The 27,008-nt window shown below is 40.1% G+C and overlaps 4 protein-coding genes across 4 annotated transcripts; 3 read left to right on the top strand and 1 right to left on the bottom strand.

The window, feature by feature from the left end:
• The first annotated feature begins 1,966 nt into the window (after positions 1 to 1,966).
• On the top strand, positions 1,967 to 5,038 carry LOC106393191. The gene is made up of 10 exons (XM_022691937.2): positions 1,967 to 1,997; positions 2,064 to 2,198; positions 2,297 to 2,365; positions 2,459 to 2,545; positions 2,623 to 2,982; positions 3,066 to 3,494; positions 3,630 to 3,883; positions 3,971 to 4,052; positions 4,175 to 4,559; positions 4,656 to 5,038. Exons 2-10 carry the CDS (start codon positions 2,121 to 2,123, stop codon positions 4,919 to 4,921), a joined length of 2,010 nt encoding a protein of 669 aa, XP_022547658.2. The 5' UTR covers positions 1,967 to 1,997; positions 2,064 to 2,120; the 3' UTR covers positions 4,922 to 5,038.
• Positions 5,039 to 5,985: 947 nt separating this feature from the next.
• LOC125609993 lies at positions 5,986 to 7,499 on the top strand. The gene is made up of 3 exons (XM_048781631.1): positions 5,986 to 6,861; positions 6,945 to 7,358; positions 7,461 to 7,499. Exons 1-3 carry the CDS (start codon positions 5,986 to 5,988, stop codon positions 7,497 to 7,499), a joined length of 1,329 nt encoding a protein of 442 aa, XP_048637588.1.
• On the top strand, positions 7,230 to 11,513 carry LOC125575857. The gene is made up of 11 exons (XM_048735002.1): positions 7,230 to 7,358; positions 7,495 to 7,794; positions 7,876 to 7,974; positions 8,056 to 8,505; positions 8,580 to 8,636; positions 8,707 to 8,787; positions 8,862 to 8,918; positions 9,009 to 9,226; positions 9,313 to 9,394; positions 9,527 to 9,914; positions 10,157 to 11,513. Exons 2-11 carry the CDS (start codon positions 7,705 to 7,707, stop codon positions 10,432 to 10,434), a joined length of 1,800 nt encoding a protein of 599 aa, XP_048590959.1. The 5' UTR covers positions 7,230 to 7,358; positions 7,495 to 7,704; the 3' UTR covers positions 10,435 to 11,513.
• Positions 11,514 to 22,737: 11,224 nt separating this feature from the next.
• On the bottom strand, positions 22,738 to 25,410 carry LOC125609992. Its single transcript, XM_048781630.1, has 4 exons — positions 25,258 to 25,410; positions 24,900 to 25,010; positions 24,644 to 24,805; positions 22,738 to 24,549 (listed from the first exon to the last, which is right to left on the bottom strand). The coding sequence occupies exons 1-4, from the start codon at positions 25,408 to 25,410 to the stop codon at positions 22,738 to 22,740; spliced, it is 2,238 nt and encodes a 745-aa protein (XP_048637587.1).
• Positions 25,411 to 27,008: the final 1,598 nt, after the last annotated feature.

Here is a 27,008-nt window from a genome sequence, read left to right as displayed (position 1 = left end):
ATTATTGCGGAAGAGCAAAGGAGGGAGTTTTCCTTTGGAATATGCGAAAAATGCACAGGATATGACATATCCATGGGGAAAAGAGGCTTACATTGTGCTCCTGAAGTCAATTCAAAACGCTGTCGCGAATCATTTGGAGAATAAATCCAAATTTGAGTTGCAAGGTTATCCTCTAGTATTCCTTCTTTGGATACTAGAGTCGATTCCTTTGCTAAGGGATAAGTTCAGTAAGTGTGTACCAACAGTTGAGGTTCCTGGGCCGACTTACTTGTGTGAAAAATACACTGAGGTAGAGAATCCATCACTTGATAGGGTTTTACAGGTTGAAGCTGATACAAAGGTAAGCTTTTCCAAGTATATGTTTCTCAGTTTATTTGGCTTCTTCTTTTTAATATGTTTCTCATTGGTCTTTTTTTAAATACTCTCAGCTGAAGGTCCATTGCATACTACCTTCTATTCCTCATGATCCAGAAGATGATATCTCCATTGAAGACAAATATAGTGACGAGCTGGAAACAGTGAAAGATGTAACAAAGAAAGGGTACAAGATTACAGCCGATGACTGGGAAAATAGGTGTGTAGACACATTTGACACATTGGATGCTCTTATTCAAATGATGGCAAATAAGGAGACTGGCCAAGCTTCTACTCCGATTGATGAGGATTCAGTAAATGAAAAAGTGAACAGGATCATCACGGTAATGGAGGAGAATCTGAAGAGCATGAAGGATCGAATGTCATTACTGGAAGAAGAAAACATACATCTTAGAGCTCGTGTGTCAGAGTTGGAAGGAAACAACAATGTTTTTCCCACTAACGTGACACAAAAGGTAAATTCTCAAAACATGTTCTTTTACATTTGCATTTTCAAGTATTTTTTGGAAGATCTTGTACATATTCTTTAATGCCTTCCTAATATTTGACAAACAGCGATCCAGTGGGACACCTTTATCTCCAATGTCTCACACGCAACCATCGAGTGAGACACCTTTATCTCCAATGTCTCACACGCAACCATCGAGTGAGACACATTTATCTCCAATGTCTCAACAGCCTAATTTGACACATGAGGTATGTAACCAATAAATATTGTTGAGTTTTGAAGTAATATTTGGAAAGCTTTTGTACTTCTTGAATGCATTCCTGATTTTTGCAGGAGACAATGATTGAATCAGCTGCATCTCCAAAGTCTCAACAAAATGAGGTATATGCTCAAAAATTTTAAGAAAATATTTGGAAATTCTTGTACAAAATCCTGAATGCCTTCCTGATTTTTGCAGGATTACACGCAACCATCGAGTGAGACGCCTTTATCTCCAATGTCTCAACAGCCTAATTTGACACATGAGGTATGTAACCAATAAAATATTGTTGAGTTTTGAAGTAATATTTGGAAGCTTTTGTACATATTCTTGAATGCATTCTTGATTTTTGCAGGAGACAATGAATGAATCAGATGATGAAACTCCTGCCCTTGATACTCAAGTATTCTCTCCTAATCTGACAAAAGAGGTATATGCTCAATGATATTGTTTTCACAGTTGGAGTTTACAAATTAGTTTTGGGTGATTTTTTTTTACATATAAAGGCTTTTCTGATTTTTGACAGAAAGAAACAGAAACGTCTACTCCAATAGCTCCAAAGAGTATTGAAACTCCCGTTTATACTCCAAGTCAGACTCAACAGGTACATGGTCAAAAAAAATCTTAGATTTTAAAGTTAATGTTTGGAAGCTTTAGAACGTACTCTGGATTGACTTCGTGATAATTTTTACAGATTGAGAGAGAGCCATCGGATGACACGCCTGCCCTTGATACTCAAGTTTTTACTCCTAATCTGACAAAAGAGGTATATGCTTAATGACAGTTGGAGTTTACAATTAGTTTTGGGTGATTTACATATATAGACCTTTCTAATTTTTGGCAGAGGGAAACACAAACCTCTACTGATGAACGCCACCCAAAACTAATCAAGAAGAAGGAAAACCAGATGATGAGGTAATATTTACTCTAGAAATTATAATTGAATGTATTCATGATGGCCTTTCCTGATATTTTTTGCAGATTGTGATTGAGTCACCTGCTGCTCAGACTCAAGTTTTGCAAAAAGAAACACTGGAAATGAATGAGACACCTTCTTCTCCAATATCTCCAAAGAGTATTGAGGCTCAAGTTTTTACTCCAATTCAGAAACAGCAGGTAAATGTTCAAAAAATCTTGGAGATTTCAAGTAATGTTTGAAAGCTTTTGTACGTGTTTTTGATCCCCTACCTGACTTTTTTTTGTTTTTTTTGCAGACGGTAACAGAGGAAACGTATGAGGCTACACAGCCATTGACTGAGATCATTTCAGCAAACAATAAAAAGGTAAGCATATAAATGTCTTTCATAAGTACAACTTGAATTTTAAATTGTAGAAACTTCTTCATAACTACCTCTTTTATTTTGCTGTTATTACAGGAGGATACACATGCTGTGCATCACACACCTTCCTCTCCATTGTCTTCACTAATTGCACTAGTTATTGAAGAAAATAAGAATGCTTTGGTAAGAAGAAATATTTAAAATGTTTATGTAATATTTTTCTATTCAACTAACTCTTACCATTTACTTTTGTCTTATAGAGTGAGACAGAAACTGCGACCCAATATTTTTCTACAAGTGAAGGAGAGCATACACAATCAAGCAGAAAGAATCAAGCAGAAGAATATCTCAAGGATACTACAGAACCTACTACTGAGCTAGTTTCCACAGATGTTTCGAAGACACAGCCTCTTACTCCGCAAACACAGCACCTTCAGACAAGTGAGGGAGATCAATCCGATGAGACACCATCAGAGCAGAATCAAGCAGAAGAAAATCTCAAGGATACTACAGAACCTACTACTGAGCTAGTTTCCACAGATGTTTCGAAGATGCCGCCTATTACTCAGCAAACAGAGCATCTTCAGACAAGTGCTATAGATTTTTCAGAAACAAACGAGGTATGCATCGAGTATATTTGATCTTTAATTATTATTCTAACAATTTAAAACCGCTGATGTTACTGAATCTTCATTTTTAATAGGTTGAAGTAAGCAGGCTTCTAGCTCACTTTCAAATAGGCGCAGAGGTTGAGATTTTGTCTACTGATGACGAAATATGGTATCCAGGAAAGGTTGTTGATCTTAAACTGTGTGAAGGACTAGAGGAGCTGACAGTTGAGTACACGACACTCTTCACAGACCAACATAGACTTCAGAAACTTCAGGATACTATCACGGCTGACAAAATACGTCCTGCAACACCAACTAGTGACCAAAAATCCTTTGAGATGATGGATAAGGTAGAAGCCTTTTACAACAATGGCTGGAGCAGCGGACAAATTAGCATGGTACTTGGTGATAACACATACTCGGTGTGTCTCTATACTTCTATGGAAACTATTCTATTCAAACATTCAGATTTGCGAATTCATAGAGAATGGAAAGATGGAGTCTGGAAGATGGCAGATAAGGTAAATCATAACTAGAATTATACTTCACGTGAATTGTTTGATATACATACATTTTAGTTTCAGGAATGGTTTCCAGAAATTCCGATTGCAACAAATTTGATAATATTTTGCTTGGTGTCTATTGTTTGATTAAAGGTGAAGCCTGATAAGAAAAGGAAAGCTGCTGCCTCATCACAAAATTCAGGAATGGATAATGTTTTCCTAAGAAGGAGCGAGAGGGTGCCTAAACGATCTAGAGACACAAAAACTCCATTCAAGTCTGACAGAAATCCGGCTTTAACTGTAATACCTGAGATTATACCTGCAGTTGATCCGTTTTCAACTCCTGCGGAACATAAGCTTTCAAGGCTTCAAAATTGGATGACATTAAAGCCCGGCATGCATGAAACGTAAGCATGTTTCTGTCCTTGTCTATATATTCTTATATTTATGTATAAGAGGTTTGGTAATTCCTTTGAATCTTTAATCGACTGCAGGTCCCTATCAATCAATGATAATAAGATAAGGAAATCTTTCTTTCAAAGCATGGAAAATGCAAAAAAGGACCTTAAGAAAGAGGTAATTTGTTTACATATGTTGTTGCCTTGAGCTTTTTTTAAATAAAAAAATTCAGGAAGGATTTGTTTAGTTTCAGGAATTATATAGTAACAAATTAGATAATGTTTGCCTTTTTTTTGCAGCACATTGATGGAGCCTTTGCAATGCTAAATTGCAGAAGAAATGAGAATGCTGCTTGGTTCCACAACTACAAGATTCCAAAGGCGTGCTTCCTACCTATGGAGTTCTTGCATTGCTTGCTCTCTGATGATTTGGCTTACAAGAAAGAAAAGGTCAAAGGTAAAAAGATTTTCAACGATTTATTTAAAGATACTGTGAGAGGGAAGGTATATCCAGAGAAGACATGGGGAGAAGATGTTGATGTTGTGTATGGGATTACTCTTGGAAAAAAAAGCAATGTCTGGATTGGGATGGAAATTCATTTGAAGAAGAAAAGAATCACAGTATATGATTGTTTTCAAAAGGAAAGCAACAGCATTGATATTCCTCAAGTGAAAAAGTTGGCAGGTATGTATAAACAATTTGTATTTGATGTATTCAACTGTTTCTTGGTTTGAAATATTCAACTGATTCTATCTTGATATTGATTTTTAAATATGACAGTGTTGATTTCTAATCTGCTGGTGGAATCTTCTGGTGATGAGGTAGATAAAGTGAAGATGATTCCATTTGAGATTGAGCAGGCACAAGGTTTACCCAAGACAAAACATCCTTTCAACTGTGGGATATTTCTTGTCAAGATTCTGGAGTGCCAGTCATTGAAGATAGGAGACATGACAAAGATTAATGATGACAATGCATTGGAGCTAAGGAGAACCTTGTCTTGTGAGATCTTCAACCAATTTGTGGATGAGAGCTTTGGGAAATGAGAATGATGCATGAAAACATTTTTTGTTTTAGTTAAGACTCGGTTTTAGTTATGACTGTTTATTTTGTTATGTTGTTGGCGTCTGGTTACATAAGAAAGATTGGAAGGATATCAAGTATTTTTTTGGGTATCATATATCTTGGAAGGTTAAAATAATGTTTCTGGATGGGTTTCCAGAAAAAAAGTTAAGTGTTTCAAATGTAAAAAAGAATGAAATGAGATTATATACTAAGGATTGGACATGTATATGGTAAGCTTAAAATTGTGATGTTTACAGACAACAAAAATTTAGAACCACAAAGGATCGAACCCAGAGGGAGAGAGTTTGCGTATTTGGATAGTGTGGGAGTTTAGCCACTAGGCCAAGAAGAATCATCTGTTAATGGATTACATTTAATTTTATTTAACTCCAAACTGTAACACAAAAAAAAATTAAAATTGATTTTGAATCCACCACATATCGAACCCGGGGATAGAGAGACTTTTGAGTTATGAAATGCCTTGGTTTAACCGCTGGTCTGAGGAGAATCATCTGTTAAAGAATATTACATAAGCATACTTAAACCAATTAATATAGGATAGGTTTCCAAAACAATACATTTCGATTGAAAAAAGACAAAACTCTTGCCGTCTCAACACTCTCGCCGTTTCAAACTTCTCGAATCTCACTCGTCTCCGCCTCTCGAATCTCTCTCTCATCTCCATATCTCTCGATCTCCGACGAAAACCCATCTCCAGAACTCTCTCTCTCTCTCTCTCGATCTTTTACGCGAGCTCTCTCTATTCTCCGAGAAAAACCATTTCTAGAGCTCTATCTCTTTAAGGTATGTTGCAGATTCAACCTTATGTGTGTTTTCTTTCTGAGAGATTGGTCTCCTGGTTTTTGCTTGTGTATAGACTTGCTCGTTTTAACCTAATATGATTGGTAGAATTCTAGTTCATGTGAAAGCATGTGTATAGACTCAGGAAGGATTTGTATTGTTTCAGGAAACCCTTCCTGAAAATTGGATTTTAATTAATTTAGACAAATAATTTTTTTTCTTGTTTACGCAGGATAGAAACAAGATGGGAGATCCATTACCATTAAGACTAGCACTGCCTGAGCTGAGGTATCCGATTGGATCAGAGCCAGAGAAGACGATATCGATAAACCAACACTCGATAGTTGCTTATATCAAAACTGTTAAGGAAATTCTAGGAAATGATGAGTTCAACAGAATAAGAGGGACGTTTTTGGGACCGGTGATCAAGCTTGGAGAGAGGTCTTTGAAATTATCAGCTAAGATAGTGCACGCAGTTCTCACCAAAAGCATCAAGACAGTGAAGAGACACGAAGCATGGTTCCATTTTGGTGCTCAGCCAATGAGGTTCTCTATAAGAGAATTCCACATGGTGACTGGTTTGAAATGTAGTGGTGAAGCAAGAGAACCACGAGAGGAAACCGAGAAATTTAAGTGGGACTTCCTAAAAGGGCGTACTCATACAGTAAAGGACGTGGAGAAGCAGCTCAGAAACACAAGAGAAGATGCTTCTGATGAGAGATTCTGCCTTGCAATGCTCCTCCTGATTGAGAGCATACTACTACAGAAGAGCCTTCTCGACGGTGGCACAACTTTTACTTTGGATTATGTGAAAATAGCGCAGGATATGGATGTCTTGATGACATACCCATGGGGGAGAACAGCTTATAATTTGCTGTTAAAATCACTTCAGAGAGCTGTCGACAAAAGCCTCGACAAAAACAATTATGATTTGCAAGGATTCCCTATGGCATTTCTTATATGGATACTTGAGTCAGTACCTTTGCTACAGTATGCATTCAGTCAAGTTGTTCCTATTCTGAGCGTTCAACCGTCTACCCCAATATTTTTGTGTGAGAAGTACCTTCAAATAGCTTCTCCACAGCTGATAGATGTTCTCCTAATTGAAATCAAAGATCATGTAAGTTTTTACATTATTTTTTTCTTGTTTCTGTTTTGCCTTATGATTCTCCATTTAAAAGCTAATTATTTTTATGGTTTCAGCTTAAGGTCACATGCATCCTACCTCCTATTTCTAATGATCCAGAAGCTGATGTTTGCATGGAAGACGAAGCTAATAAAGATCTGGATGACATGGCCGATTTATCCAAGAGAGGTTATAAGTTTAAAATTAGAGATTGGCGAAACATGTCAGTAGACCTATACGGTGCTAATGAACAAATAAGAAGAGCATCTTTACTGTTTGGGAATGGAGGGATGAGTCAAGCTTCTTCTTCGTATCAGGAGGAGTCTTTGGAATCAAAGATCAACAGAATCAGCGAGATGGTGGGAGATAATTTAAGGATCATGAACGATCGTTTGTGTTTGATTGAAAAAGACAGGAAACAGATTAAAGAACGTGTGACAAAACTAGAGAAACTACAAAGAGTTACTTCATATGAAACTCCAAACAATGAGGTAACTTTTTTTCGGAAATTAAAATTAATGTTTATCTAGTTCTTGATTCAGTTTTTTTTTTTGAGTTGTCAAGTAATTTTGGAAGATGTTATACATATTTAGGATTGCCTTCCTAATTTTTGTTGTACTTGCACAGACTGACACAACTCCATTTCATGAGACGGCTTCCAGACAAGGTGAAGCCAATGCAGATCAAGCAGATGAACAACTTAACAATGAGGCAAGTATAATTTTGAAAACTGTTGGTATTTATAAAATTATGAATTTGGTTGTACTTAAATTAATTTTTGGAAGTTCTTGTACGAGTTCATAATCCCATTCCTGACTTCAGGATACACGAGAGCCTATGAATGAGATCACGAAAGAGACACCTGGTTCTCCAATAGCTCAACAGAATATTGAGACTCCAGTCCTTACTCCAATTCAGACGCAGCAGGTACCTTCTTTAAAAAATTGGACTTTTCAAGTAATTTTTGGAAGCCCTTGTACGTGTTCATTCAACCATTCCTGAATTCAGGAGACTCACGAGCTTATGAATGAGATCATTTCACCAAACATTTCCGACACACAGCCAAATACCCGAGCTCGCAGAAATCTTTTAACAGAGCAAAATAAGGTATTACTTTCATTAAAACCTTTAATAAATATACAGCAACTATCAAAATGACTGGATATCCTTGAATCTAAACCATCACAGGATGTAGAAAGCAGAGTTCAAAATCCCTTTGAGATCGGAGCAAATGTGGAGATTTCATCACAAGATGACAATACTTGTCATAAATGGTATCCAGGAAATGTGTTGGCAACATATTTGGTTGATGGGGTTGAGATGGTGAAAGTTGAGTACTCCGTCCCGTCTCTGGACGAAAAGAAGAGGAAAAGGAGTGTTGAGACACGTGTATCAATTGACAGAATACGTCCTCAACCACCACCTGAGAGATCTGGAGCGAAGAAAAGTTATGAGCTAATGCAGGACGTGGAGGCGTTCGACAATGGTGCCTGGTGCGCTGGAAAAGTTAAAGTCATTTTGTTTGATGGCTCGTGTTTTGTCTCTTTGAACAATTCTAAAGAACAAATTTACTTCCACCATTCTGAGATGCGAAAACCAAGAAAATGGGTAGATGGTGTTTGGGAGATGACAAAAAAGGTAAAACAAATGCCTTGGATCACTTGAATTGAAAAATAATGTCATTTGTTTAATATCTCGGTATTGATTTTCAGATGGAAGAAGAGCAGACGCAGAGTGTGAATCCAAGTGAAGGAGATGGTGATAAAAAGGTATGAAATATTTATACATCATACTAGGAATTAAGATATAAATGTATCTGAATTTTTGTCATTCAAAAAGGGGAAGGCGAAGGCTGTCGCTTGTAAGAAAAATGAAGCAGCTGGTCCATCAGAAGATGGTGTTGGGAAAATGGCAAAAGAGGTAATAAAAATGAATAAGATCCACTTGAATTGAAGTTCAGGTCAATAGTTTGATATATCGGTTTTGTTTCACAGATGGAAGTAAAGCAGGGTAAGAGTGTGAAACCAAGTCAAGACGATCATGCAAAAAAGGTATAAAAATATTTTTACTTCATATTAGGAAGGCATTCAAGTATAAAGATAAAAACGATCCTGAATTTTTGTCTTTATTTTTAATTAAAGGGGAAGCCTGATGTTGGTAAGAAGAAGAAAGCAAATGCTCAGCCAGTAGATTTGCTTCCTTTTCTACAGCGAGAAGAGAAGAGGCCAATACGACCTAGAAACCCTCCTATACCTGTAACACCTGAGGTAATCCTTCCAATTGATCCATTTGTGACACCTGAATTTCCTCGGTTTTCAAGGCTTGCACACTGGATGGATCTACGGGGCATATATCGTGTGTAAGCAACTTTTTGTCCTCGCATAAATATTCCTAATTTATTTTGTAAAAGTTTCGATTGATACTAGTTAATTTTATCAACTACAGACCGTTTTATATCAATGGAAAAGAAATTGAAAAAGAGTTCTTTCAAAAAATGGACGATGCAGAAAACAATCTCAACAAAGAGGTAATCAACACTCTGTTCTGTCTTCTATTTGATTGTGTCATATGTTTAGGAAGAGGTTGAGTTGAGCTATGCTAGATGTCCATGTTATAGCAGTTCTATATGAAGTTTCTAACTATATTGTTACATTGGCAGCACATAAATGTTGCATTTGAAATGCTAAATTGTAAGAGGGTTGAGCAAGGTGCTTGGTTCCGCAACAACAATCTTCCAGCAGCATGCTTTGTACCAGTCAAATTCTTAGAAGTGGTTGGGTACGCTTATGAATCTGTCAGGAAGCCACATAAGAAAAAACAAACGTTATTGGAGGGCTGTGTAGGCGAACTTGTGAAAGGTTTAATACATCCAAAGAAGGTATGGCTGGAAGATGTTGATGTTATATATGGTGTCATTGAAGATAAGTTGAGCTATCACTATATTGGGGTGGAGATACAATTGATGGACAACACAATCACACTCTTCCATTGTGGTCTTCCAAAAGCAAATATCAAACGTGCTCTTAATCAAATCCAAGAACTGGCAGGTAAAAACTCTTTGTGATTTATTAATTTTATCATTCAGTGTAGAAAAATCAGTTTAATTTATATTGTTACATTGATAATGGATAGGATTGTGAAAGTATGCGTATCCTGAAAAAAGAATTTTAGCTAATTTAGAAAATAAAAGTTTGTCACCTGCTGCTTGTGCTTGTGATGCATTTTTACATATTCATTTTGTTGTCTGTTGGTGATTGATTTATTGTATAATTTTGGGTATTTATGACAGTGTTGATTAGTGCCATAAAGATGGAACTTCTTGGTGAAGAGGTTAATTTCGAAGATATCAGTCCATTTGAAGTTAAGTTTGCAGAAGGGCTTCCAAAGACAAAATTTCCATACAACTGTAGTATTTTTGTTGTGAAGATGCTGGAATGCAGGTCACTGGGATTGAAGAGCATGGCTAATATAAATGATGAAACTGCGATGGACTTACGAAGCAAGCTATGTTGTGAGATCTTCGACCAGTTTATGGATAAAGATTTCCAGGAAGGTCAAAGGAAGTGAAAATGTCATATTTGTTCTACTCTGTTTTCTACTCTGTTTTCTACTCTGTTTTTCTACTTTGATATTAATTATCCCTAACGTTTAAGTTTAAGTTTGTAATGAATTATCCCTAACGTTTTTTTCATTTAGATTGTTATTGAAAAATTTTTAGGATGTATTGATGAATTGTCAAATGCTTATGGTACTTTTAGGATGGGTTTCCAGAAAAAGAGTGAGAAAGCAAAATGCACCAAAGCCTAGCAAATTCCTTTAAAGTTTACAAAAAAAAATGAAAAAGAATGTGATCCGATGTTGATTGAACTCGTGAACTCTCGAAAGATGAATCAAAGTGTGCAGCCGCTGTGCCAAGGGTGTTATACTTGCCAAAAGCTATAATAAAACGAAAATAACTTTTGAATATTTAATTAAAAACAGAAAAAAGTGTAAGTATACACAAACGGGGATCGAACACGGCTTATTGTGTGATAAGGGTACACTAAGAGTAGAAGGGCTTGCCACTAGGCTACGGTGGATATTCGATAACAGAGTAAATGTGAACTTATTTATTCACAGACGATAGATTTATATAATCTGGATATCATTTTAGGTATTCAGGATAGCTTTCCAAAAACAAATTCCTTTAAAGTTTACAAAAAAAAAATGAAAAAGAATGTGATCTGATGTTGATTGAACTCGTGAACTCTCGAAAGATGAATCAAAGTGTGCAGCCGTTGTACCAAGGGTGTTATAGTTGCCAAAAGCTATAATAAAACGAAAATAACTTTTGAATATTTAATTAAAAACAGAAAAAAATGTGAGTATACACAACGGGAATCGAACACGGCTTATTGTGTGATAAGGGTACACTAAGAGTAGAAGGGCTTGCCACTAGGCTACGGTGGATATTCGATAACAGAGTAAATGTGAACTTATTTATTCACAGACGATAGATTTATATAATTTGGATATCATTTTATGTATTCAGGATGGCTTTCCAAAAACAAATAAGCAAATCAGATAACCAAGTTACAAGAACACTAGGCCAAACCATTACAAAATAGTGAAAAACATTGAACAAGTTTTTTATTTAGGTTGTTAATTGAAGAAACAACACAAGAGAAACAAAAGTACTTATTCATTTAAAATAAAAACTGAAAATCAAACATAATGTGGTCCTTAAAAACATAAAAAGAGAAGATGATAACATGAAATTACTCATGACACAGCCAACTTTCGCCAAGTTTATCTGTGGGAACCGAAATTCGCACTGTCGATTTCCGTTTAAATAAGGAAACTAGGAAAACCCTAATTTCCCAGAGGTCCCGGATCTCTGCGAGAGCCAACGACAAGTGATCGAATATATGCGGAAATCATGAAAAGATAACAAACGAGTTTAGAGAAAACAGTAGATCTTATTTCGAGTCCGCGTAAGAGCGTTGCGATCATTACAAGAGAATACAAAGGCTTTGGCCGCAGGGGCCGTCAGCGAGTTACCTAGTTCTAGCAACATAAAACCCTAATCCTAGTTGAGTCGCAGCTCGATAACAAAGGACGAAAAAGATATCTAAAAGGCTTAGATTGATTTCGGACTGAACCTTGTTAAAGGCTGCCTACGTACCCCTTTCGAGGATCAAGCCGAACGTAGTTCAATTGATAGAGCTGGACAAGAGATCGAACTGCCTGGGCGAGTTCGTCTAGTAATTGAGTGCCAGTCATAGAAACCGAACTTGTCGAGAATAAGCCTAAAGTTTCTAAGTGCAGAGAATTCCGAATCTAAAAAGCTCTCTCCCTTGCTCCTTGCCTAGGACTCCTTATATACTAGCTCCAAGGTCGGTTTACGCTTTTACTCTTCTGCCCTTAAGCCGTCATAGCATAAAAATGGAGATATTCCATTTTTCCCGATCTTCACAATTATCTTCAAAACTTCCGTATTTATCCGCGGAAACTTGACATTTATCCTTCCTTGTAGACCAAGCGTAAACCAGGCTGTGGTTTACGGGCTTTTGATTAGGAAAATCGTAGGATGGGCCTCGAGTCGTGTTTTAGGTCCCTTTGGGCCGTCTTCCGACTCGACACGTTTACTACGAGTTTTCCGCGGTTTCTAATCCGCGAAGTTTGATCGATGAATTAGAATGGCGGGAAACATGGACTGAGCTTGCTACGGTCTTCGGGAGATAGCATTCGAAGGTTTTGACGAGAATGCAAGAACTGGTGTCGTATTGACGTTCGGAAAGGTTCAATCGCTACACAGCGACCGAACTTTGGGTCGAGCCCGGTCGCTTCGTAGCGACCGAGCGGGACGAGCGCTCGGTCGCTACGTAGCGACCGAGCTTTGCTGAGCTCGGTCGCTACGTAGCGACCGAGCGGGACGATCGCTCGGTCGCTACGTAGCGACCGAGCTTTGGCTCGAGCTCGGTCGCTACGTAGCGACCGAGCGGGACGATCGCTCGGTCGCTACGTAGCGACCGAGCTTTGGCTCGAGCTCGGTCGCTACGTAGCGACCGAGCGGGACGATCGCTCGGTCGCTACGTAGCGACCGAGCTTTGGCTCGAGCTCGGTCGCTACGTAGCGACCGAGCGGGACGATCGCTCGGTCGCTACGTAGCGACCGAGCTTTGGCTCGAGCTCGGTCGCTACGTAGCGACCGAGCGGGACGATCGCTCGGTCGCTACGTAGCGACCGAGCTTTGGCTCGAGCTCGGTCGCTACGTAGCGACCGAGCGGGATGATCGCTCGGTCGCTACGTAGCGACCGAGCTTGGCTGAGCTCGGTCGCTACGTAGCGACCGAGCTTTGGCTCGAGCTCGGTCGCTACATAGCGACCGAGCGGGACGATCGCTCGGTCGCTACGTAGCGACCGAGCTTGGCTGAGCTCGGTCGCTACGTAGCGACCGAGCTTTGGCTCGAGCTCGGTCGCTACGTAGCGACCGAGCGGGACGATCGCTCGGTCGCTACGTAGCGACCGAGCTTTGGCTCGAGCTCGGTCGCTACGTAGCGACCGAGCTTGGCTCGAGCTCGGTCGCTACGTAGCGACCGAGCTGTGTGCATGCTTGGTTGCCGCGTATCGATCGAGCTTGGCTTGTCCGCGGTCTGATTTCCATACTCGAGCTTGTCCGCGGCCGATTTGGATACATGTCCGTTGCCTTCGGACAATCGGTATTTAGTGGTTCGATTGAGATTTGGACGATATTTTACTGCAAGGCTCTTCGTAAAGATTTCTTTACGAAGATTACTTTTCGTAAAAACGGTTATGCTGATTTTTACGGACTTTCAGACATTGATTCCGTCGTGACCGATTTTGACCCCAACAGTTAGCCCCCCAGCTCGTTAGAATCATGAGCTTCTATCGTGAGGTTCTAGCGAGTGGCTTGGCAAGTTAGGCAAGGTAGGTGAGTTAGGCGGAATTAATGGTTGAAAAGGTCTGTGGTAAGTGATCTTCTCGCTCTCCTAAAAGTAGAAAACACGATAAGATTGGGGCTGCGCCTTATGACGGCTGCCTACGTACCCTTGTTGAAGGGATCAAGCCTTTCGTAGTTCATCTTGGAGTTAAGGTTCTTATGACTAGTTTTCCAGTAGGACCTTTATGGTCTAGTTTTTATGTAGCGGTTATAAGGCGTGTTGCTGCCGATGGCATTTTGTATGGGTGTAGAGGGAAGACTACGAGTTGTCGTCTCGTAATCTAACTCTGTGTGAATTGCCATATCCATAATCTGTTTCGAGAGTTTTCCGCAGTGTGTAAACTTGCGGGATTTTCTGAAGACGTTCGAATATTGGCAAAGAGACAAATTTTGGGATCTCGTATCAGGGTGTTTGATACTATGCCTAGAGATGTTAGAGACCAGTGCGCTGGGTTTAGGGCAAGACCTAGGTTTACTCCTGGTTTTAGAGGGTGCGATGACTAATTCGACTTACGTATCCCGTTTCAGTTTCATCCTGATTCCATACCGATTTAAAGTCCGCGATAGGTTCTCGGCTTATACGACTTGTATGGTTGGAATCGAGCATCTCTCCGGAGACCGGAAGTGCTGGACCAAAATTTCGGATTTCTTTTATAGCGCTATTATCCTTGTGTCGGATGTAAGAGAGTCATCTTCTACGAGATGGCTAAGTCTGTTTAGGACGTTAAGAGTTTGTTGTGATCAGCAACAAACTTAATGGTAAAAATTACTATTTTGAGTCTTCGCGAAGAATATGTTTTGAGAAGATGTTAGTGCGTATGACTGTCTGGTCTTCCATGAAGGTGTTTTTATCGAGGAAGGAAATTTCGTCGAAGAACTAATCTTCAGGCGTCCGCGACGTCTCGCGATGCTGAAGATTTGTTATTCTTTCGTATGCCACGTTTCGTGCTTGAAATGTTCGCGGGCTTTGAAGATATTTCGCGATGTTGCGAGGGTTTAGTATTAGCCCTGTGTTTGAGAAACATTCTGGTTTGACTAAGAATGTTCGCAGCCAAAAATTGTTGTTCCTGTTCGGATGCTAATAGTTTTGTTTGCGATCGAGGAATTATGACTGAGGTGTCGTGTAAATTTGTCCATGGGAACAAGTGTTTTCCTTCATGGTGCTTTGTGAAGAGTTGGCCTTCCGAGATGTATTTCGTGCATTTTTTAGGATGTTTCGTATAGCTCTAGAAGCTTTGTTACGAATTTTTCCTTACATGCCGCGTATTGTGGTTAAAACGTTGCGGGCTTAAAGTGAATTGTGGAGCGTATTGAACTTGGTCAATTTTCGAAAAGTTTAGATTTTCCGTTAACCGTTTGGTTGTTAGGACTTAGTTTCGTTATGAAGAATTTATCATATGATTTCCGATTGTGGGCTATACGATAATTTATCATATCATATAACCGATTTTACGAAGGTCGTAAATCAGTGATATGTATACATATGTCAAAGTAGCATTGTTTCTGCGGGTTCTACGAGAAACGTTCCCGCTGTGATTTTGATCTTAGGTGAAGGTTGCTTGGCGTTACCCATGGAGTATTACCGAAGTTTATTTCAATACGATCTAGTCGCGGAACGTTTTTCATAGGTTTTTCGAGAGGATTCTCATGACACATTTGTTTCTTGAAAGAATTGGTCAACCATAAGTTGATCTAGCTAACCATCGGGAGGAAAGTGCTTCTTTTAATGTGCACGATGCTACATATATTCTCGAGTTTTCTTCGTCGCAAATGTTTTCGATACTTTTCCGTGACTTACTTGGTACAACGGAAACTGAAAGAAATGCTTTGGTGATTGAAGATTTCTTGCCGCTAAGTTTGAAACGAAACTGGCTTTCTGAAGCCGGAAAAGGCTTCAATACTTTGGCTAATCGTCGAGTTTCAGTTTGATATTGGTACAAGTTTTCTGTACGCATGATTGCGACAAGAAATGATGTATAGTTTTTGAGATTATGTTCATGATCGTCTGGATATGTTGCTAGCGTTTAGACGAATATTAAGATTGTCGTTTGCCTATTCTTGACGATTTGCAGAAGTTTTTTGAAGTTTGGGAGTATACGAGTATAGTATACGTACCTACTCCCCCTTTTTTTTTTACGAAAGAAAAACGGTTGAACCGATACTTTGAAGGGTTGTGTACGTTTCCTCTCCTGATGTTTGGAATGATCGATAATTCGGGACGATTTATAGACGACGCTTGGACTGTGATTTGGTTGTTTCCACGTTGACGACTTGGGATATGTCGGTTCCGAGAAAATTGCCAGAAACGAATCGGTTTTAAGACGACGTTCATGTCTCTAACTTTTTCTCTCTTTAGGAAGCGAGCTTGATATGCGTGGCGATCATTTCTCGACTTTTGGAGAGTTTAGATCGGTTTGCAAGATTTGGATGAACAATTATGGGACAATATATCGAGACAGGAAAAATCGCTTAAAACTTAGTTCGCTAGACTATCCGCCTAGGTTTTACGTTCCCTAAAGTTCTATGGCAGCCTCAAAGTAATTTCCTACGAAAATTCCAAGTCTGATTTCAAAAATTTCAAGTCGGAAATACCTTAGTTCTCTCGAAGATGCAGTTTTGTCCCTTCTCAGTTTTGCGTGCTCATTTCCGTTTCCTATTCTCGTGTATGTTCGCCATTTCCGATATTGGTGTTTACCCTTTGAAACTTGACATTTATCTTCCGAACTTGACTGTTATCTTCTCCTTAGATAAGACGTCGATTTTTGTAAAAAGGTCCAACGTAATCGTATAGTTAAGGCGGCTAAGGTGTTAAGCTAACCATTTGCCGTTTTATACGATTAATCTGAATCCATGCGAGAAAATAGGTCTTTGCGGTTTTTTTTTTTTTTTTTTTTTTTATATCGTAAAGTCTCAATGGTAACTTCAATCGAGGCGAAACAAGAGACGTTTCGATCGAGATTCGAAAGTGAACGCAAAGATGGAGGTAGGGTGAGCAGAAACAAGCCAAGGAGTTTTGGATGAGGTTTACTTGTTTTTGTCGTAAAATCTCAACGGAAACTCCGATTGAGACGAAACCAAAAGCGTTTCGATGAGAATTAAAAGGAGAACGCAAAGGAGGAGCCCTTTGAGGCCTGACAGGTTGCTATAGCGAGTGAGGATGTCATCTCGGTCGCTATAGCGAGTGGAAGGGAGCCGAGACGAGTCCCACTTGTTTTCGTCGTAAAATCTCAACGGAAACTCCGATTGAAACGAAACGAAAAGCATTTTGAACAGGATTCAAAGGAGAACGCAAAGGAAGAACCCTTTGAGGACTTACAGGTCGCTACGTAGCGACTGACAGTCTGACAGGTCGCTACGTAGCGAATGGAAGCAAGCCAAGAAGCGTCCTACTTGTTTTCGTCGTAAAATCTCAACGGAAACTCCGATTGAGACGAAACGAAAAGCGTTTCGACGAGGATTCAAAAGACAACCCAAAGGAGGACCTTTCTGAGGCCTTACAGGTCGCTACGTAGCGACTGACAGTCTGACAGGTCGCTACGTAGCGAGTGGAAGCAAGCCGAGACGAGTCCCACTTGTTTTCGTCGTAAAATCTCAACGGAAACTCCGATTGAGACGAAACGAAAAGCGTTTCGACGAGGATTCAAAAGAGAACCCAAAGAAGGACCTTTCTGAGGCCTTACAGGTCGCTACGTAGCGACTGACAGTCTGACAGGTCGCTACGTAGCGAGTGGAAGCAAGCCGAGACGAGTCCCACTTGTTTTCGTCGTAAAATCTCAACGGAAACTCCGATTGAGACGAAACGAAAAGCGTTTCGACGAGGATTCAAAAGAGAACCCAAAGAAGGACCTTTCTGAGGCCTTACAGGTCGCTACGTAGCGACTGACAGTCTGACAGGTCGCTACGTAGCGAGTGGAAGCAAGCCGAGAAGAATCCCACTTGTGTTCGTCGTAAAATCTCAACGGAAACTCCGATTGAGACGAAACGAAAAGCGTTTCGACGAGGATTCAAAAGAGAACCCAAAGAAGGACCTTTCTGAGGCCTTACAGGTCGCTACGTAGCGACTGACAGTCTGACAGGTCGCTACGTAGCGAGTGGAAGCAAGCCGAGAAGATTCCCACTTGTGTTCGTCGTAAAATCTCAACGGAAACTCCGATTGAGACGAAACGAAAAGCGTTTCGACGAGGATTCAAAAGAGAACCCAAAGGAGGACCTTTCTGAGGCCTTACAGGTCGCTATGTAGCGAGTGGAGAGTTGGCTTGAGCTCGGTCACTACGTAGCGACCGAGCAGTGTGTGTGCTCGATCGCTACGTAGCGACCGAGCAGCGTGTGCGTGCTCGGTCGCTACGTAGCGACCGAGCAGTGTGCGTGCTCGGTCGCTACGTAGCGACCGAGCAGTGTGCGTGCTCGGTCGCTACGTAGCGACCGAGCGGCGTGTTCGTGCTCGGTCGCTACGTAGCGACCGAGCAGCGTGCGTGCTCGGTCGCTACGTAGCGACCGAGCCGTGTGAGTGCTCGGTCGCTACGTAGCGACCGAGCAGCATGTGTGCTCGGTCGCTACGTAGCGACCGAGCGGCGTGTTCGTGCTCGGTCGCTACGTAGCGACCGAGCAGCGTGCGTGCTCGGTCGCTACGTAGCGACCGAGCCGTGTGAGTGCTCGGTCGCTACGTAGCGACCGAGCAGCGTGTGTGCTCGGTCGCTACGTAGCGACCGAGCAGCGTGCGTGCTCGGTCGCTACGTAGCGACCGAGCAGCGTGTGTGCTCGGTCGCTACGTAGCGACCGAGCAGCGTGTGCGTGCTCGGTCGCTACGTAGCGACCGAGCCGTGTGAGTGCTCGGTCGCTACGTAGCGACCGAGCTGTGTAATCGTTTTGTTGTGTTTCCTTTTTCCGCGATTAACGTAGGGGTTTTTCAGCGGTTTTTTTTGGGAGAACAAGTTTTATCCTTCCGAAATGTTTTCGGAAAACGTGTTTTGGTAAAACCCTTATGCATCGAGATTTGTTTACGAGGTTTTGATAAGATTTATCGTTTCCCTTCTTGTTTACAGGAGGAATCGCGAGCTTGTTATAGTGCTCTTCCTGTGGCGGAAGGTCGCGACTAAGTTTTCGATTTTGTTGAAAACCACGGCGTTTGCGTAAGCGTTGGCCATAGGAGCAGTCAGTGCTGCGAGTTTGTCTTTCATATATCCAAACATCGTTTCGATCAAGCGTTTTGTGGCTATGAGTAAGAGTAATCCGTAACCCCCCCTCCTTCTAGCGCCAAACTGTGGGAACCGAAATTCGCACTGTCGATTTCCGTTTAAATAAGGAAACTAGGAAAACCCTAATTTCCCAGAGGTCCCGGATCTCTGCGAGAGCCAACGACAAGTGATCGAATATATGCGGAAATCATGAAAAGATAACAAACGAGTTTAGAGAAAACAGTAGATCTTATTTCGAGTCCGCGTAAGAGCGTTGCGATCATTACAAGAGAATACAAAGGCTTTGGCCGCAGGGGCCGTCAGCGAGTTACCTAGTTCTAGCAACATAAAACCCTAATCCTAGTTGAGTCGCAGCTCGATAACAAAGGACGAAAAAGATATCTAAAAGGCTTAGATTGATTTCGGACTGAACCTTGTTAAAGGCTGCCTACGTACCCCTTTCGAGGATCAAGCCGAACGTAGTTCAATTGATAGAGCTGGACAAGAGATCGAACTGCCTGGGCGAGTTCGTCTAGTAATTGAGTGCCAGTCATAGAAACCGAACTTGTCGAGAATAAGCCTAAAGTTTCTAAGTGCAGAGAATTCCGAATCTAAAAAGCTCTCTCCCTTGCTCCTCGCCTAGGACTCCTTATATACTAGCTCCAAGGTCGGTTTACGCTTTTACTCTTCTGCCCTTAAGCCGTCATAGCATAAAAATGGAGATATTCCATTTTTCCCGATCTTCACAATTATCTTCAAAACTTCCGTATTTATCCGCGGAAACTTGACATTTATCCTTCCTTGTAGACCAAGCGTAAACCAGGCTGTGGTTTACGGGCTTTTGATTAGGAAAATCGTAGGATGGGCCTCGAGTCGTGTTTTAGGTCCCTTTGGGCCGTCTTCCGACTCGACACGTTTACTACGAGTTTTCCGCGGTTTCTAATCCGCGAAGTTTGATCGATGAATTAGAATGGCGGGAAACATGGACTGAGCTTGCTACGGTCTTCGGGAGATAGCATTCGAAGGTTTTGACGAGAATGCAAGAACTGGTGTCGTATTGACGTTCGGAAAGGTTCAATCGCTACACAGCGACCGAACTTTGGCTCGAGCCCGGTCGCTTCGTAGCGACCGAGCGGGACGAGCGCTCGGTCGCTACGTAGCGACCGAGCTTTGCTGAGCTCGGTCGCTACGTAGCGACCGAGCGGGACGATCGCTCGGTCGCTACGTAGCGACCGAGCTTTGGCTCGAGCTCGGTCGCTACGTAGCGACCGAGCGGGACGATCGCTCGGTCGCTACGTAGCGACCGAGCTTTGGCTCGAGCTCGGTCGCTACGTAGCGACCGAGCGGGACGATCGCTCGGTCGCTACGTAGCGACCGAGCTTTGGCTCGAGCTCGGTCGCTACGTAGCGACCGAGCGGGACGATCGCTCGGTCGCTACGTAGCGACCGAGCTTTGGCTCGAGCTCGGTCGCTACGTAGCGACCGAGCGGGACGATCGCTCGGTCGCTACGTAGCGACCGAGCTTTGGCTCGAGCTCGGTCGCTACGTAGCGACCGAGCGGGATGATCGCTCGGTCGCTACGTAGCGACCGAGCTTGGCTGAGCTCGGTCGCTACGTAGCGACCGAGCTTTGGCTCGAGCTCGGTCGCTACATAGCGACCGAGCGGGACGATCGCTCGGTCGCTACGTAGCGACCGAGCTTGGCTGAGCTCGGTCGCTACGTAGCGACCGAGCTTTGGCTCGAGCTCGGTCGCTACATAGCGACCGAGCGGGACGATCGCTCGGTCGCTACGTAGCGACCGAGCTTTGGCTCGAGCTCGGTCGCTACGTAGCGACCGAGCTTGGCTCGAGCTCGGTCGCTACGTAGCGACCGAGCTGTGTGCATGCTTGGTTGCCGCGTATCGATCGAGCTTGGCTTGTCCGCGGTCTGATTTCCATACTCGAGCTTGTCCGCGGCCGATTTGGATACATGTCTGTTGCCTTCGGACAATCGGTATTTAGTGGTTCGATTGAGATTTGGACGATATTTTACTGCAAGGCTCTTCGTAAAGATTTCTTTACGAAGATTACTTTTCGTCAAAACGGTTATGCTGATTTTTACGGACTTTCAGACATTGATTCCGTCGTGACCGATTTTGACCCCAACATTATCCCAATCAGGGACTTTGACCTTCACATCAGCAAGCATTCCTTCCGCTTCCGAGTGCTCTTCTTTGAGTTTCTCCAACTCAGCAGTTAAATCAAATTTTCCATCAGCTTTGATAATATCTTCAAGCAACTCGATTTGGACAGCAATTGAATTTGCTTTGCTGGATGCCAGATTCCAATCATTCTCAGATAGCCTGTATTCGTTGGACAAACGAAGAAGAGCCCTGTAATGTACCACAGTTTCTTTCTTCCCCTTATTGAAACCTTCGGCGGCATCACATCCGTAAACCTCCTCTATGGGACGCTTCATCATCTTCTTTGAACTTCCTTCCATTGAAACTTTGTCCTGCAACAAAATCGAAACTAAGATGTTACGACAAAATAGAAATAGAAAAAAGTTCATGAATTGAATGGAAAATGAGAAAAATCGAAAACTAACTTGTATTGCAAAAGGATAAATCAGACGAAATGAAGTGAGTGAATAAAAGGTCTGATATCGTCCCTTATATTTATAGAACTAAAAGGAACTCTTCGATTATTGAAGTCAGTTAAAATAAACTCTTGATTATTGTGGAACTCTTCGATTTTTGAAGTCAGTTACTGAAATAACCAATCATATAACAGCCAATCTTGACGAAAAGAAACTCTTCGGTTACTGAGTTACATGATGTCGTTTGGAAGAGACTCTTCGATTCCTGAGATATATGTTTGAACAAAAAAAAAAAAATCAACCATTACTCGTAGGAGAGTCGAACCCGGGTCGAACAAATGTTTCGGTATCATAGGTTTCTTGGTTTAGCCGCTAGGCTGAGGAGAATCATCTGTTAGTTGCTTCCACATAATTGAATTTATAGTAAAATACATTGGAAAGATCTTAGATAGTTCAGGATGGGCTTCCAGAGTATGCATGAATAATATACATGAATATTAGTGTGCTTCTTTCTTAAACTAGAAAAAAATGAAATGAGATCAAAACTAAGGATTAATATCTACACATTTGGAAAATTTGATAATGTGATTTGCAAATTTTGGAGGAAAAAAAATATATATACACATCTCATAGGATTCGAACCTGAAGATGACTAGGAGGAAAGAGGGAACTAAGGTGTAGTAGCCACTAGGCCAAGTTAATTTCAGTCATTACATGTTGTAAGTAAAGTAATATATTTATTTTATTTTTATTCAACTTAAATTTTTTTAAAAAACTCTGATTAGTAGGGGAATCGAACCCGGGTCGAGTCAAGCGTTACAATTTCGACAGATAGGTGTTTTAGCCGCTAGACTGAGGAGAATCATCTGTTACACTTTTCCACATAATTATTCTTAACAGAAAATGTTGTATTATAAACCTTGGAAATGAACTCGGTATTTCTGGATGGGATTCCAGAATAGTTGAATATTACTGTGTTTTTTTCTAGCAAAGAAGTTTAAACTAAAAATTGAAATGAGATCAAAAGATAATGTTGTATATTACAAAAGTTGGAAGAAATCATACTTATTCAGGATAGGGTTCCAAAAGAAAAAATGTATATGGTCTTGTGCATATCATGTAACCATCAAATAGCCAACATCCAAATAATAATCGATAAAAATGTAAAAATGTAGAACTTCATCCTATAGGCCTCTGGCATGTGATCTTGTTGTGCCCTCCTGTGCCATATCTGCTGCACTTGTGGGACTGAGATTTAGATCCAGGAACCCCAAACTCGCCAACGGATCTCTTTCTCTTTGTAGGAGGGCGTCCACTTTTCTTTTTGGTAGCTGGAGGTGGACAAGAAAGTTCATCAATATTCTCTGGATAGGTGGACGTTGACAACTCTCCACCAGGATGTATGCTTTCAGCATAAGCTTTAGCCCACGTTTCTGTCAAGTGAGAAGCATCAACAAAACGGTTTTCATCTCTCTTGATATGCTTAGCAGCAGCGATGGCATGGATGCAGGGGATCTTGTCAATGTCGAAAACATTACATGTGCAATGCCGCTTCTCCAATTCAACAACAAACTTCATTGTTTCATCCTTCACCTCAAACTCGCTTCGATCAACTTGATACACATTCAACAACATTGCGGCCCCTAACCTAGATACCAATTTCTGCACAACTTTTGGAGTAACCAGGTGCTTATGTTTCGCAGCCGCTTCGCATCGCTCAAAAAACCAAGTGGTCATCGTCAATCTGATAGTTTCAAGGAGAGAGATAATGGGCAACTCACGAGGCATCTTCAACATAGAATTGAGAGACTCTGCAATGTTGGTAGTCATGATATTATACCTGTTCGCAGGCGCATAGCTTCGTGCCCACTTCCTAAAATCAGACTCTTCCAGATACTTAGCCAATTCAGGACATTTATCCTTTATGTCCTTGAAGATTAACCAGAACTCGTGACACGTATAGGCATCAGCAGCGCTTTCCACCAGAGGTAGCAACCCAGTCTTCGCATATGTAGGAGTGATGTTGCGGAGCAGATGGATCCTGCAAATTCCATGGTGAGATAAGGGATATACATCCTCCAACGCTGAAGAAATGGAGTTAGCCCTGTCTGATACAAAAACAAGATCCGAAGCGTCCGGGATCTTCTGGCTCAAACCTCTAAAGAACCATTTCCAAGAGGCGCCGTTTTCTGCGTCAACCACTGCAAAGGCGAGAGGATATAGATGATAATTCCCATCTTGAGCACAAGCTGCCAATAAAGTCCCATTGAATTTTCCCTTCAGAAATGTACCATCTACTGCAATAACTCTCCTCATCAATGAGAATCCCCTTATCGATGGACCAAAAGCCACAAATGCATACTTGAACTTTCCTGCAGCATCAACATGTTGATAAGTCAAGGAACCAGGGTTTGTTTCTGTGATTTTATACAACCACCTAGACAAATTGTAATAGCTGTCTTCAAGAGTCCCTCTAACCAAAATCTGAGCTTCTTCTCTCACTCTCCAAGCTTGTTTGTAATTGATGTGAACACCATGCAGCATCCTGACCTGTTCAATAATCTGTTTCGGTTTGAGACCTTCCTTTTTTTCTCCATAATTGCTGGAAATCAAAGAACCCAACAACTTTGCAGATGCTTGTCTGTGGTTGGCTTTCCTGTGTGTTGTATCGCATGTATGCTCATGAACATACTTTTTAACAACGAAAAAATCTGAAACAGGTAGCTTGATAGCACGCATCCTCCACGTGCAATTTTCATCAACACAACTCAAAAGCACTCTTGACTTGTTAGAAGAGACAGTCTTGTACTCAAACTTCCACTCTAAAGCCCATTTCTTCATCCTCAACATCAACTCTCTCTTTGTCTTAAAATAGCTATTCACCTTAATATCGCCAGCTACTCTCGTGTTTGGTGAAAGTCCAATATGGACAGGGCTAAAATCCGGAAGAGCATTCAGAGGAACTGTAGAAACACCTTCATATAGAAGACTCTGCAAAAGTCAAGTAGTTCTGTAAGGCATAATACTTGATTATGAAGCATATCATGCAAACACAAACAGAAAAAGGGAATTAGGGACAATGCACCTGTTTTTCACTCTGCACAGTAGAAAGAATCACTGGATTGGCATTCAATGGAACAGTAGAAGCAAATGTATCAGAAGCTTGAATGTTACAGCTAGCTGAATCAGTACTAAAATCCGGAAGAGCATTCAGAGGAACTGTAGAAACACCTTCATATAGAAAACTCTGCAAAAGTCAAGTAGTTCTGTAAGGCATAATACTTGATTATGAAGCATATCATGCAAACACAAACAGAAAAAGGAAATTAAGGACAATGTACCTGTTTTTCACTCTGCACAGTAGAAAGAAGCGCTGGATTGACATTCAATGGAACAGTAGAAGCAAATGTATCAGAAGCTTCAGTGTTACAGGTAGCTGGATCAGTACTAACCTGCAAAAGTCAAGTAGTTCTGTAAGGCATAATACTTGGTTATGAAGCATATCCTGAAAAGTCTAAGTAAGAAAAAAATCATACAAATCTTAACACACAAACGACAGGTTCCATCAAATGCTCTAGTCTTGGAAATGAAAGTTCTGAGCTGACGAGTATTACCTATCGAGAGTGGGGGGAAACTTTCAATAATACATTTCTTATCCAATGAAAAACCATAACTCAAACTGATTTCTTCCTCTTTAACACTAAAATCTTCAGAGACAATCTTCATCAAATCTTCATACAGTAGATCTTCTTCTATGGAAATGATTGATGCATTCCTCTTCAAATCAACAAGAAACTCCCACTGGAGAGATTCTTTTGAGATCCATTGTCCACAGATGCACAAAACTTCCATTGTTCTACAAAATCAACTTCAATTCATCAACAAATGAATAATATATAACAAAACCTAGATAATGTATAACAAAATGAAATGATTCAAACCTTAATCAAATCAGACACACGAGAGAGAGAATGAGATGAATAGACGTAGAAACGACAGATCAATTGAGAAACGACGACGGAGAGACGACGACGACGGAGAGACGACGACGACGGAGAGACGACGACGAAAGACAGCGATGAGGAGAAGAAGAAGCGATGAAACGAGGACGGCGACAATTGATTTCAAATTTGTTTTTTAAATTAGTTAAAGAAGAGAGCATAAGGGTAAATTGCCCCTTTAATGAAACCTATTTTTGTGATTTCTGATCCTGAGTGCTAGTTTGGGGAGGAAAACTTGGTTTAGTGTTCTTTGTGTCATTTTCTCTTTAAAAAAAGATATTTTCGATTATAAAAGATTAAGACATAGAATAATTTATAATTAAATATTAATCAATCAAAAAGTGATTTTGTTTATCTGTGATGTTTTCCATGATTTTAGATATGTTTTCTTATTACATCATTAAAAAGAATTATGTATTAATAATATTAGATTATAAGTTATATTAGCTAATTGATTATAAACTAATATGAAAAAATCATCAAAATAAAATCATACTTAAAAAAAAAAAGATAATTCTTATATATAATATATCTATATTTTTTGTTATCTGTAAATAATATTTTTTATTATAAAAATTAAGATATAAAAATTTTCTAATATATAATTGCTTTTAAAAGTTTATAACAATAATAAACATATATTTTGATGAAAATATTTATTATATATATTGATGTTTGATTTAAACTTTTTGTTAAAACATAAATAATTATTTATTGTATTTGGCAAACTAATAATTATTTGTAAGAAAAGTATATCCGCATGTGCGGGCAAAACACTAGTATGTACTTATAACTAGGTGTCTTGCCCGCATATGCGGGCTTAATCGTTTACAAATATTTATTAGTTTATTTTTTATTAATTCAAAAACCAGCATAATAACTTATTATTTATGTTTTCAAAAAAATTAAATCAAAAAAATATATATATATGACAAAAATCTAATTAAATATATACGTTTAATTAAAATTTATTAAAGATAACATTAACTTTAACCACTGAATTTATTATAATTGTTTTATAGTTTATTTTTAAATTTTATAATTGGAAAATATGTTTTAAGATAACAACACAATATATAAGAATTATCTTATTTTTTAAAAAAATTAATATTATTAATCAAAATTCGTTTTTGATTATATAATTAATTATATATAAAATTCATTAAGGGTATTATAGATATTAACCGCTCTAACTTTTAACGTGAGATCTCGATTCCAAAAATTTACTTCGCAAATAATAGTATAGATATCTGAATTTTAATAATTTATTTTAAATAAAGTTTAGAAAGATTATTTTTATTTATTTACATGCAACATTCCCAACCTCAAACATTAGAAACACATTTTTATCTACTCATTTTTATTTTATATTATATCAAGTATCATAGTTTACTAATAATAAAATTTGTATTACTCATTTTCATGAAATTTTGTACAATAATATATTAA

This window comes from Brassica napus, chromosome A6 (assembly GCF_020379485.1).
Source record: "Brassica napus cultivar Da-Ae chromosome A6, Da-Ae, whole genome shotgun sequence".
NCBI classification, from domain to species: Eukaryota; Viridiplantae; Streptophyta; class Magnoliopsida; order Brassicales; family Brassicaceae; genus Brassica; species Brassica napus.
The sequence above is the reverse complement of the archived record's forward strand: the minus strand, read 5'-3'. Positions and strand labels throughout refer to the sequence as shown.

Bases quoted from the DNA above. Each gene is read 5' to 3' on its own strand.
- LOC106393191 (XM_022691937.2), top strand. From the start codon at position 2,121: ATGAATGAGACACCTTCTTCTCCAATATCTCCAAAGAGTATTGAGGCT. The intron at 2,366-2,458 runs GTAAGCATATAA...CTGTTATTACAG, and splicing joins TTTCAGCAAACAATAAAAAG to GAGGATACACATGCTGTGCA. The intron at 3,884-3,970 runs GTAAGCATGTTT...AATCGACTGCAG, and splicing joins AAGCCCGGCATGCATGAAAC to GTCCCTATCAATCAATGATA.
- LOC125609993 (XM_048781631.1), top strand. From the start codon at position 5,986: ATGGGAGATCCATTACCATTAAGACTAGCACTGCCTGAGCTGAGGTAT. The intron at 6,862-6,944 runs GTAAGTTTTTAC...TTATGGTTTCAG, and splicing joins TAATTGAAATCAAAGATCAT to CTTAAGGTCACATGCATCCT. The intron at 7,359-7,460 runs GTAACTTTTTTT...ATACATATTTAG, and splicing joins ATGAAACTCCAAACAATGAG to GATTGCCTTCCTAATTTTTG.
- LOC125609992 (XM_048781630.1), bottom strand. From the start codon at position 25,410: ATGGAAGTTTTGTGCATCTGTGGACAATGGATCTCAAAAGAATCTCTC. The intron at 25,011-25,257 runs GTTAAAGAGGAA...TGACTTTTGCAG, and splicing joins TTGTCTCTGAAGATTTTAGT to GTTAGTACTGATCCAGCTAC. The intron at 24,550-24,643 runs GTGCATTGTCCC...TGACTTTTGCAG, and splicing joins CTGTGCAGAGTGAAAAACAG to AGTCTTCTATATGAAGGTGT.
- LOC125575857 (XM_048735002.1), top strand. From the start codon at position 7,705: ATGAATGAGATCACGAAAGAGACACCTGGTTCTCCAATAGCTCAACAG. The intron at 8,788-8,861 runs GTAATAAAAATG...TTTGTTTCACAG, and splicing joins TTGGGAAAATGGCAAAAGAG to ATGGAAGTAAAGCAGGGTAA. The intron at 9,915-10,156 runs GTAAAAACTCTT...TATTTATGACAG, and splicing joins TCAAATCCAAGAACTGGCAG to TGTTGATTAGTGCCATAAAG.